This window comes from Tupaia chinensis, unplaced genomic scaffold (assembly GCF_000334495.1).
Source record: "Tupaia chinensis unplaced genomic scaffold, TupChi_1.0 Scaffold143796_1, whole genome shotgun sequence".
Classification (NCBI taxonomy): Eukaryota; Metazoa; Chordata; class Mammalia; order Scandentia; family Tupaiidae; genus Tupaia; species Tupaia belangeri.
Window position 1 is genome coordinate 1,844,276 of NW_006203646.1, and position 12,819 is coordinate 1,857,094.

A 12,819-nucleotide genomic window follows, 5' to 3' on the forward strand; every position below is an offset into this window, starting at 1 on the left:
GGCTACTCGGGCAGTCAACACTGCAGCCCGTCCATAACCCTCTGCCATGATGAGGGGCCCCCAGAGGTCAGGGCCAGCATTTGGAGGCACCTCCACCTCCATCCCCGCCCAGTAGAGGTAGACCCCAAGAAACTGGGAGACAAACACAGGTTCTGAAGCTCTCATTGTGGTTCTCTCGGTTTTATTGGTAGGTTTACTGCCCCTCAGAGCCCCGTCCGGTCCAGTCTGGGGGCTCAGGCCAGCTTCTTGCTCACACGCTCGTAGGTCACACCTCCAATGGTGGAGATCTGCAAACAGCAGGACGGAGCCAGTCAGTGCCCCACCCCCAGGCAGGGCCTCCCCCACCCCAGGTGACTGCGAGCACAGCTGACCCTAACGGAAGACCAGCCTCCACTGCCAGCCCCTACATGGGAGTCAGGTGCACCAGCCCTCCGGGCCTTCGTTTCCCTGGGGCAGACCCAGCATGGGGAAATGCCCAACAGCCGTAGAAGGAATCATGGCTCTGGGCGTGTGAGCCTTCCACGGCTCTGTTTCTTTCACTCCACCCGGCGCGGCACTCCCTTGTGTAATGGCCTTAATCTCTCCAGCAGCCCTGTGAGGTCCCCCATGGCACAGGAGAGGAAGCCGAAGTGTTGTCAGAATACGCTTCCCACATTGAGGGGCCACGCTCAACCATCGCATCACACAGTGTTTATGGGTACCTGTCAAGTGCTTGGTGACAAGAAGGTACAGCCCCCCTCCTGGGAGAGACAGGTAAGGGGACAGAGTTCATTAACAGCCATGGTGTACAGGGCCCCAGGCCACTGCCGCCACCGAGGCGTGCTGTGGTTGGATGAGCAGGTAGCGTGGATTGGCTCCTATTCCCAGGGGAGGAAAGTGGCGCTCTCATGGGAAGAGGATGATGGCCCAGAAAGAGGTGGGAAGAACCCCAGGAGGAAGGGGACCCTCTGACAAGGGAAAGGGAAAGGGATTGGTCCTGGGACAGGGTCCTGAAGAACATGTTGGATTTGGTGAGTGAACAGGAGAAAAGGGGATTCAGAGCAGATGGAAACACAGGCAGAGAGAGAGAGTTGGAGGAAGCAGGGCCAGCTCAGGACCAGTGGCAGGTCCGGGGGTGGGCAGAGGGTACCTGTGGGTGGAGCAGGTGGGACAGTGCAGACCCAGAGGTCAGTCAGACAGAGGAGTTTGGATCTAATTCCAAACAAGGGCAGCAGCTAGAAGGGGTGTGTGATCTGCATACGGGATGGATGGAAGATGGACTGGAGGCCCAGTGACAGCAGGGAAGAGGCTGGGCTCACTGTAGAGGGTAGGGGATGGGAGCATGGCAAGGGGTGTTGGTGGTGGCTAGAGGTGGTAGGAGCCATAGTGGCAAAATACGCTCTCCGTGGATGGAGAAGGGGAGTGTGGAGTGAAGGCCCTGTAGAGGCTGCTTATATCCGTGCACGTATGTGTGCGTGTGTGTGTGTGTGTGTGTGTGTTTCATCCTAACGCTCATGGGCACAGGTGCTCTGTCATGAATAAAGAAAACAAAAGGAGGTGAGAGAAATTCTCTCTGCACCCTGTGAAGAAACCAGGGGGAAGGCTTCTCCAGACCTCTACCCGCAAGCTCCCAGCTCTGCTGCGTCCTGGCCTCCAGGGCTGTGGATAAACCACCAGCCAGCAGCGGAGGGGGTTCTAGTTCCAGCAGCCCTTCTACCCTGCCCTGTTTCCACCCCTCCTAGAGAGCCTGGGGAGAGAGCAGGCCTCCTTCTAATAGTCTATAGGGGTCTCCAGGTGCCAGGCTCACAGTAGGGGAATGAAGTGTAGCCCCGTTCTGCCCCTTTCACTTCCCACCCACTTTTCCACCTCCTCCCACCAAGAAAACACTGGAGTCACAGAGGGACGGCACAAAAGTGAGAGGGGGTCCTCCTGGCAGTGCATCCAGTGTGGGGAAAGTCAGCCCACAGATCTGCTAGCATTGAACACTTGTAAAAATCAATTTTGAGGGGCCAGCAGGTGATATGGTCGTTGGGGCACTGGACTCCCACATGACTAACCATGGTTCAAGTCCTGGACTAGGGAGCTTGCTTTTTCACTTTCCCTCTCTCTTTCTCTGGTCAAATTAAAAAGTAATAATAATAATAATAAATAAAATTATAGAAAATATTTGTGAACATTTACTAGTATGGAAATTGCAAGTTTCCAGTTTCTCTGGAACAATCAGAAAATCAGGGGGAAGGGCCTGGACTTTTGGAAATGGAATGGAGTGGTAGCCCTTGGGGACCCACTGACCGTCTCCCCATTTACATCCTGGGGGGGGATGTCTTCGGTTTCTGACGTTATGCTCCTGAGGTGGCTGAGTGTGAGCACTGGGGTCGACTGCCTAGCATCAAATCTGGCTGTCGCCAAAGCTGTGTGCCCCCCTACTGGCCCCTTCGCTTCCTCGTGCTCCAGGCTACTCACGGCAAGGTGCAGATGAAACCCCCACCTAACAGGGCTCTTCTGATCTACCAGAGCATGTGCTCCCAGCGCTCCATGGCTGAGGGCAGAAAAGCTTCCGCTTGATCATTTCAGGAGCCAGCAGGACACTTACCTCCACCAGCTTGCCCCCAACGATCTCCGAGGTCTGGTGATAGTTGGGGAAGTCTGCTACCACCTTCCCACCCTCCATGCGCACGGTGGCCTGAAAGGAAAGCACCTGCTGAGCCCAAGTCCTCAGAAGCCCCCTGAGCACAGGCCGGCCCCCTGGGACGAAGGGCCTCCCTGCAGCCTAGCCGTCTCCTCCAGGACTTGGCCTGTAAGTACACAATTACTTATTTCCAAAGATACACACAACTTCAGCAAACCCTCCCACATGGCTGAATGCAGTTCAAGTCCCATTCCTAACAGCTTGAAAGTCACTTGGGGAACATGTGCCTGGGTGCCCAAAATTCCTAGAGAAGAATGGAGGAGAAGGGATTGCAGAGGGTGCATCCCCAAAGGGTGATTTCTCACGTTCCCTCTCTCTCTCTTTCTCCAGCTCACACACATGTCCTATGACAAAAACCTTAAAAGAAAAACAAAAAGAATTGATCAAATCAATATACACTGACCCAGAATGATATCCATAAAAATAAAATTTAATTTTTTTAAAACTCAAGTGGTGGGACCAGCAGGTTACATGGTGGTTAAGGGGCTGGACACTCCCACATGGCCTACCATGGTTACAGTCTCAGGCCTGGTGGCTTGCTTTCTCACTTTCTCTCTCTCTCTCTCTGGTTAAATTCAAATAAATGAATGAATAAATAAATAATTCTTAAAAAAAAAAAAAAAAAAGAAAAGAAACACCTCAAGTGGCAGAACATGAATAGTATGGGTACTTAATTACTCCACTTCGGCAGCCTGAGGAACAAAATACTCTCATGGTCATGGTTGGTGTTGTGGTTTGAATTTGTCTCCCAAAAATTTATGTGTTAAAATTTAGTGAGCCATTGTGAAGCTATTGAGAGCTAGGAAATTGGGCCAGCAGGTGGCATGGTGGTTGGGGTGCTGGACTCCCATGTGGCCAACAGCAGTTTAAGTCCTGGACCTAGCAGCTTCCTTTCTTGCTTTCCCTCTCTCTTTCTCTCTCTGTCTCTCTTTGGTCATGTTAAAGAATAAAAATAATAAATAAAATGAGATAGATCATTATATTTTTAATTATTTATTTATTAGGGGCCAGCAGGTGGCATGGTGGTTAAGGATGCTGGACTCCCACATGGCCAACCACAGTTTGAGTCCTAGACCTGGCAGTTTGCTTTCTCACTTTCCTTCTCTTTCTCTCACCAAAATAAAAGAAACAAATAAGTAAATAAAGTTAAATAAAATAATTCTTTTAAAAAAAGAATTATCTGTTTATTTGATTCCATTTGTTATTTTTTTTACTAGAGAGACACAGAGAGATAGAGAAAGGGAAAGGGAGAAAACAAGCCACCAGGTCCAGGACTCAAACCATGATCAACCATGTGGGAATCCAACACCTTTAACCACCACACCACCTGCTGGTCCCCTGGATAGATAATTCTTTAAAAAAAAAAAAATGAGTAAAGAGAGCCAGGAAGTTAATCCAACTATACTATTAAGAGGCAAGACCTTTAAGAAGTGATTAGGATTAGATAATCTCTTTCTAATGGAAAAAATAGATGATTAAGCATTAAAACCCAAAACAGGAGTGTTAGATGGCTGAGCATCTCAAACACCGAACCCTGGAAGCTAACCTAGAGAAGGAAGCGTCAATTTGGGAAGCAGGAGGATACATTTGAGATGAAGTTAGCCAGAGGCCTGGGGAAGAAGGGACAGTCTGCCACCTCTCACCTTAAACTTCTTGCCCCCCATGGTCTGCATCTCGCATTCCTTGCCAATGGTGAACTTGTTGGTGATGGTGTTGCCCCCAGAGTAGTGCTGAGACCAGGTGAAGTCCTGCCCGTCTTGCTGCACCTCCGTGATGATCTTGAAGTTGCGGGCCTTCTCAATCACGTCGCTGGAGAGCCCTGGGCCCCGTGACAAGCAGAGAGGCCATGTAAGAACTTGTAACTCTGTGATCTGGGGAAAGAGCTTGGTCCCCTGTGTCAGGTTAGCCTGCAGGTTAAGAGCTCATGGGCTGAGCTGCAGCCAACAGATGGTGTAGCGGTTACATCGCGCTGGACTCCCACATGGCCAACCATGGTTCAAGTCCTCGACCTGTCGCTTGAACATCACACTGGCTGCATGTGCATGCCCAAAATCCCAGGAGGAGAATGGAGAATGGATTGTGGCATGGCCATCCCCCCTGGGGGGTGATTTCTCACTTTCCCTCTCACAGTCTCTGTCTGTCTCTGGCAAGGACATATGCCCTAAGACAAAAACTTCTTTTTAAAAAAGAAGTTTTTTTCATGGTCTGAAACAAATAGTATCTGCCTCAAATCCCAGCTCTGCCACAAGCCACATGGCTTGGGCAAGTCTCCACACTGACCCTCGACCACCCTTACCAGGCAGGAGGTGATGACACCACACATTGCAGGGCGTGGGGCTATAACAACCCCTGCCCCTGCCTTGGAGGAGTCACACTGAGGTGTCCCGTCGGGAACCTTGGGATAGTCCTTGCACGCAGCAGGTGTTCAGAAAGTGTTTGGAAGGATGAATATCAAGTCTCTGCTCTACCAACCAAGTCTCCACTACACCGTTACTAGCTGTACGACTCACCTCTAGGCCTCAAGTTTCCATCAGTAAAGTGGAGGCGCTAAAATTCTTAGAGTTCTTATCCTCAGAATCCAGGACAAAGCCATTGCTTAAGACATGTGGGAATGGATCAATGAGTGAATGAATAAAGCCCGTCCCACTCTCTCCCAGGGTTTCTGGGCGCAGAGCTGGCTACGATAACTCACCGAGACGCTTCATGAACTCGTCATAATTCTTCTCGCTCTCCATCTCGAACTTGCCGTTGAAGGCCATGCTGCTAGGAGAGCTTGGGTGCAAGACAGCCAGAGATGAGGAGGAGAGCCGGTACTGAGGAGCTGCTGTCCCAGCTTATAAACCCTCCTAGCTGCTGAGGCTCAGCCCCCAAAATCACCCCACTTCTCCCTCCTGCCCTTGAAGAGGAAGCACTTGTGTTTTATGATGTGGGCAGGACCTGGAGGGGCACAGCCCTGCGGTTATTCACCCTAGGGGAGTGTTGGCTGTAATCCCAGTGCCATTCCCAGCAGGGCCAGCACCAGGACTGCTGTAGAGTTTGAGGGGTCAACCCCCCGCCCCGACTCATCCCTCCCACCGTCCATGCACACCCTGCCATTCACTCATCCACCCCTTCATTCATCAACCAAAGTGCATTGAGCACGCACTGCATGTAAGCCAGCAGATTTAAGGAAACACAGACAAGGCTGGTCAGTGGCATGGTGGTTAAGGCGCTGGATTCCCATATGGCCACATGGAGACAGAAAGAAAGTCTTGACATTGCAACCGACTCCCAGTTTTAACCAGCCCCAGATCATGGGGATGCCTGGCGTTCTCAGGAAAGTCTCCCAACCTGAAAGGGGAACAATCCCATGAGATTGGCTCCCAGGGCTTGGGTTCTCACTGCTGCCACTATCTGGCTCCATTGGGAACATTCTGAAAGTTTTTAAAAATCTATGTTATTTAATTCTTGAATACGAACTACACATGGGGTCTCTGGGACGTCAGGCAAATAACTTCTCTGAACCTCTTCTAATTTCTTGTCAAGATGGAGACAATAATAGTACCTATTTCATGGACTTTTTTTGAAAATCAAATAATCTGTGTAAAAGACTCAGCAGGAGGAGCAGCAGGTGGCATACCCATGATCTAGGGTTGGTTAAAATTGGGCGTTAGTTGCAATGTCAAGACTCTCTCTCTGTCTCCATCTCTCTCTCTCTGTCTCTCTCACTCATGGAAGGAAAAAATAAACCAAAAAAATTTCTCATTGGGGTGGTTAAGGCGCTGGACTCTCACGTGTTCAGTTCTGTGGTTCCAGTCCTGGACCTAACAGCTTGAAAATCACACTGGGTGCATGTGCACATGTGCCCAAAATCTCAAGGGGAGAATAGAAGGGATGGGACTGTGATATGACCATCCTCGCTCGCTAGGGAGTAAGTGAGAATACACATCCTATGGCAAAAACATGAAGGAAGGAAGGGAGGGAGGGAGGGAGGGAGGAAGGAAGGAAGGAAGGAAGGAAGAAGGAAGAAAAGGAAAGAAAAGGAAAGGAAAGGAAAGGAAAGGAAAGGAAAGGAAGGGAAAGGAAAGGAAAGGAAGGGAAAGGAAGGGAAAGGAAGGAAGAAAAAGAAAAAAAGTCCATTGTTCCACATCCCTAACGAGGTAGCGCTCATCCTCCCTCTCTGGCTGTCTCCCTCTTCTCTCATCCTAGCTCTCTTCAACTCTAATTATAACAGATGTATAATAACCATAATCCTCGTACAATTGCAATATCGTATTCAATTTTTCTTCACTCAGCATTAGTTTGTAAACACAGCCCCGTGTTTCTATAAAGCTGTCAGGTTTATTCTGAGAAATGGCTCTTAATAGTCCACTGTGAGGACACCAGCCGTCTCTGGCTGTTCACTGTGGGACTTGTAGGTGGATCCCAGCTCACCGCATTAACTGTAAGGCCACCGTGAGGATCTGCATATGTAGAAGGGGTTTTGGTTGCTATTCATTTTTGAAGTATTTTCTTGAGCTAAAGCCCCAGGATGGGTTTCCAAAATTAGGGATCTGGAACATTCTTACAGCTCTTAAGGAGTCTTGCCAAATTGGTTGAGACAATTGATTTATACCAGCTTGCCTGGGTGCTTAATTTCTAGGGACACAGAGTTAAGAACATCTTTGGTATTTTTCTCAGACATCCAGGCCCATCAATGTTACAAACTGTGACATTTTAAAAATATTTTTCTGGGGGCCAGCAGGCGGTATGGTGGATAAGGGATTCTCACATGGCTGACAATGGTTCAAGTCCTGGACCTGGTGGGACTTGAACCTGCTTTCTTACTTTCCCTTTCTCTCTCTCTCTCTCTGGTGGTCAAATAAAAAAAAAAACTACCAATAACAAATGGAATGAAATAAATAAATAATTCTCTTTTTTAAATTTTTTTCTGTTTTTTTTTTTCTTTCTCATTAAAATAATAATAATAATAAAAAATACAAAAAATACTGTTAGGCCAGCTAGTGGCATGGTGCTTAAGGTAGCTAGATCCCACAGAGTAGATTAGTTCATGTCCCGGACCTGGAGACTTGAGAAAGACACCTGGTGTATGTGGGAGCATCCCCAAAATTCCAAAGGAAGAATGGAGGCGAAAGGATGGTAGTCTTACCACAGTAGGGTGTGTTTTCTCATTCTCTCTCTCTGTCCCTTTTTGATGAGCACACATACCCTATAGCAAATTTTTAAAAGGTACCTATTATATAATTCCTCCAAATAATCTTATTTGTCAGCTGCAAAGTTATTCATACTCTTTGTTTAAAGGACAGAAGTACAAGACTATGTAAGGATGGAAAGACCACATCTTCCTAGACGCTATCCAGAGCCGGCTGCTGCTCAGTTTCAGTATATAACCTAAATGTCTCCTACACGCGTACAGGTGTGTCTGCGCCCCTCCCTCACCATTCTTTCTGATAAAAATGAAAATGAAATCCTGAGATACTGCCGTGCCTTGCTTTTTTCACCTAGCAATATATCATAAACTTAAATGGATTATTTCTTCATTGAGATGGGAAATTGAAAAATACCCCATTTAATATTGAAAAGGGTTTTCCAGATGAACAAATCCACCAGTAGAAGGAGTTATACAAATCTACTAATAGAATGCCCTCTCTAGGCACAAGTAAGCAATGGAGCATTTGTTCTCCCTGTAAAATGTGGGGGAAAATAATTTAGCAGCAGTAATTGAAATAGCAGTTAGTTATAAGTCAACAGCCAGTGGATCTACTAGAAAGGCTTAGTAGGTAAGATGCAGCCTCCTAAATCCCCTGGGATCTCTGTTTTAGAGGAAGTTTTCACTTGGTAGAACCAACCCCACCTTATGCCCTAGTCTGACTAGAGTGACTGCTCACTTTTCATCTGCCTTTCTTTTTTTTTTTTAAGAATTAATTTTTATCTAACTTTATTATTATTATTATTTATTATTATTTTCTAGTTTGATCAGAGAGAGAGGGAAAGTAAGAAAGCAAGCCACCAGGTCTGGGATTCGAACCATATTCGGCCATGTGGGAGTCCAGAACCTTTAACCACCACACCACCTGCCTGCCCCTTCATCTGCCTTTCTTCTTTTTTAAATTATTTAATTTTATTTATTATTATTCTTTTTAAATTTCTAATAGGGCACATGCACTCACCAGAGAGAGAAAGAAAGAGAGAAAGTGAGAAAGCAAACTGCCAGGTTCAGGACGTGAACCACAGTTTACCATGGGAGTCCAGCGCCTTAACCATCATGACACTACACTGACCCCTCAGCTGTCTTTCTAAAAATTTTTTTTTAATTTGCCAGAGGGAGCATGCACTCGCTGGAGAGAAACAAGAGACAGAGAGAGAGAGATGGAAAGTGAAAAGTACCCCTCCAGGGGGCTGGTCACACCTCAATCCCTTCTTGATTTCTTCTTCCTTTTGGGATTTTGGGCATACACACACACACACACACACACACACACACACAGAACGTTTTTCAGGTTGCTGGGCCAGGAATTGAACTGCTTGGTAGGTCATGTGTGAACCAGCCGCCTTAACTACCAGACCACAGACTGGCCCTGTTTTTCTGAATTCTAATTGTCCTTCCAATTCTACTTCCTCCAGGGAGTCTTCTCTGATTACTCCAACATATAGAGATTGTCCCTTGCAGAAGTCTTCGTAACCTGTACCGTCTGTTTGTAACGGCTCAGAGAGAAAAACCTCAGCCAGAGTCACCCAGCCTCTTCACTTAACAGCTCTGAGATTTCGGGTATACCATCTTCATTCATTCAATAAGCATTAGCTGAAAACTCACAGTTCACTGGATTCTGGAAATACCAAATATCTATTCTCAAGTCTTACGGGAGACCCGGGCTAGTAAACAGACAATTACAACGCTGTGATAAATAAGATTAACACTGTAATGCAAAGATATTTTGGGGACAGAGACATTATCCTAACCACCTCCTAAGGCTCAGGGAGGGCTGATCTGAGAGGAATTGACATATAACTCACTCACTGAGGATAAAAATACCTATCTTCCAGGGTTTTAATGAGATCAAATAAGGATTAAATGAAAATCTAGAACTGAAGCGCTTAGTACAGAATTGAGCATTTCATAGGCACTTGGTGAATGCTATCTTTATTCCCACTATTCGCAATTGGTCCAGTCTATTTGCCTCGCTTTTTGAATTACTGTCATATACGCCAGCATTAAGTAAAGTCTTCACAAAGTATGTCTTTTATTTCTCAGTTAGCTTGTCATCCCTTCTAGGACAGAGACTGCAGTTCATACCTCCGTATGTACGTGTGCTTGGGGGTACTGAAAAACTGCTGATAGAATTTTTTTTGTTGTTGTTCAGCTCATTCTGGAAGAGGATGTAAGGCTGTGGGTTTTTTTAATTAATTAACTTTTTTATTTATTTATTTTATTTTTAGTTTGCCATAGGGCACATATGTTCACTACAGAGAAAAGAGAGGAAAAGTGAGAAATCACCCCCCGGGGAGTTGCCCACACCACAGTCCCTTCTCCATCTCCTCTTGGGATCGTGGGCATGCATGCACACATGCCCAGCATGTTATTCAAGCAGCTGGGACTCAAACCGCTTGAGTCAGCCATGTGGGATCCAGCACATTAAACCTCACACCCTCCGCTGGCCCCAGGTGTCCTTCTTCATGTGGTTTTCATCATACGGAACTGGGTGTGCAAGATGGGAAAGTCTGTGAAAAATGGAAATTCCTGGGCTCTGACCCCAGAAGTTCTGACTTAATAAGGCTGAGGTGGGGCCCCAGAATCTGCCTTTTGAGAAAATTCCCAGTGATTGTTGTGCTCAACCACCCAGAGGAGCTCCAGGCGAGGGGGCATGGGCACAAGGCTGGCCAGATGGGCCAGATGGCTTCTTGGGGCCCCAGCTTAGCTCCCTCCCACTGCCTACCTCCTGCACAGTCAGGGCGGTTTTCTCCTTAGCTGCTCTGCATCCCAGGCTAGTGTGAGCGGAGGGCAGAGGACAAGGACGAGGAGAGTCAGGCGTAGTGGAGGTGTGAGAAAGGCGGGGAAGCCTGACTCAGCTGGGAGCCTCTGCCCTCTGCCTTCTGCCCACGCTCTTCTTCCTTCCCCCTCCTCCCAAGGTTTACCTGCTTGTTCAGGAGCTCACTGCGGACTTCCCAGGAGGGGCAAATGAACTCAAACTCTGCATCCCAGGGAGGTTTATGAGGCTATTGACCTGGTAGAGCAACTCTCCCTCAACGGAGATAAAGGGCCCCAAGGCTAATCCTCCTGGGCCACCCCAACTTCCCACCTGGACTTACTCTGAGAGGGACTCCTAGAGAAAGGGATGGGAATACAGGTGTTTACGTGCATGGCCGGAGGAGCCCTGGGCAGATACTCTCCCCGTCCTCTGGGCCCTAAACTACCCAAGTTACTGATTCCTGGATTAAATCCCCCTTCTTTCCTCAGCCAAGAATCTGAATGGTAGTTGGTGTTGACCCTAAAATGTCAGGGCTAACTGGGGCCTCTGAGGGCCATTTTCCCCATGATGATTCTCCTAGACCTACTCTCAAATGCTAAGAAATTGCAGCCCCAATATTACAGGGCCAACAGGTGGCATGATGGTTAAGGTGCTGGATTTTCACATGGCCGACCCTGGTTTAAGGCCTGGACCCAGCAGCTTGAAACTCACGCCTAGCATAGTGTGTGCATGACCAAAATCTTGAGAGGAGAATGGACGAGAAGGGATCATGGCATGGCCATACCCTCTTGGGGATGATTTCTGTCTCTTTGTCAAGCACAAGCACCCTATAGCAAAAAAAAAAAAAAAAAGAAGAAGAAGAAGCAGAGGAAAGAAAATCTTGCCTTAGTTGTGGGAGCCCAAAATCCCAAGAGGAGAATAGAGGAGAAGGGATTGCATTTATGGCCATCACCCCGGGAGGTGATTTCTCACTTTTCTTCTCTCTGTCTCTCTCTGGCGAGGGCACACACTCTATGACAAAAATCAAAAAGAAACAAAAATAAATTCAACATTGCCTTTGAAAGTCCAGTTGGCTCTTTGTTTATCCACAAGGAAAAATGGAAGAGACATAGACTCTGGGGCCGAGCTGCCTTGGCTGGAATTCCAGCTCTACCACTCACTGGCATGTGGCTTTGGGCAAGTTATTTATCTTCCTGTGTCTCAGTTTAATCATCTGCAAAATGGGGATTAAAATAGTGCCTACCTGAAAGAGATGTTTTTAGTGTTAAATGAGCTCATTTTTTTAAAGCACTTCTTTTTATTGTAAAATATTTACTTATTTATTTTCACATGAGTTTTGACAGAAAGAGAGAGAGAGAAAACAAGTCACCAGGTCTGGGACTCAAACTGTAGTCAGCCATGTGGGAATTCCAACACATTAACCACCATGCTATCCACTGGGCCCATAAAGCACTTTTTAGCAAGCTTGGTAAAGTGTATGTAAGAGTGTGGTGGGACCAGCAGTTGGTGTAATGGCTATGTCGCTGGACTCCCATGTCGTTGACCACAATTCAAGTGCCAGACCCAGTGTTTAAACTCACGCCGGGCGTGTGTGCATGTGTGCCCAATATCCCAAGAGGAGAAAGGAGGAGAAGGAATTGCAGTGTGGCCATCCCCCCTGGGGGGTGATTTCTTGCTTTCTGTCTCTCTCTGTCTTTCTGGTGATCACGCATGTCCTATAGCAAAAACCTCTCCAAAAAAAAAAAAAAAGTATGGAAAGTCAGGCCAGTGTAGTAGCTAAGGCACTGGACTCCTACATGGCCAGCCGTGGTTCGAGTCCTAGACCTGGCAGCTTGCTTTCTCTCTCTATCTCTCATAATAATAATAAAATAATTAAATAATTCTTTAAAGAGAAGTGTGATAAGTAAATGTTATTGAGGCAGGCTGGCTGTGTGGCTTTGATACCACTGTGTATGACCACTAGCTTTTTCTTTTTTTAAAAAAATTTTTATCATAGGGCATGCACACTCATTGGAGAGAGACAAAGAGAAAGTGAGGGAACCAGCAGTTAGCGTAATGGCTATGTCGCTGGACTCCCACGTAGTCGACCGTGCTTCTCATCCCGGACCCGGTGGCTTAAAACACACTGGGCGCCTGTGCATGCGTGCCCAAGATCTGGAGAGGAGAATGGAGGAGAAGAGATTGCGGCGTGACCATCCCCTCTGG

General features: G+C 47.3%; 1 protein-coding gene across 1 annotated transcript; it reads right to left on the minus strand.

The window, feature by feature from the left end:
- Positions 1–172: 172 nt before the first annotated feature.
- Positions 173–5,436, minus strand: FABP6 (fatty acid binding protein 6). The gene is made up of 4 exons (XM_027766968.1): positions 5,361–5,436; positions 4,312–4,487; positions 2,573–2,662; positions 173–287 (listed from the first exon to the last, which is right to left on the minus strand). The coding sequence occupies exons 1-4, from the start codon at positions 5,425–5,427 to the stop codon at positions 234–236; spliced, it is 387 nt and encodes a 128-aa protein (XP_027622769.1). The 5' UTR covers positions 5,428–5,436; the 3' UTR covers positions 173–233.
- Positions 5,437–12,819: the final 7,383 nt, after the last annotated feature.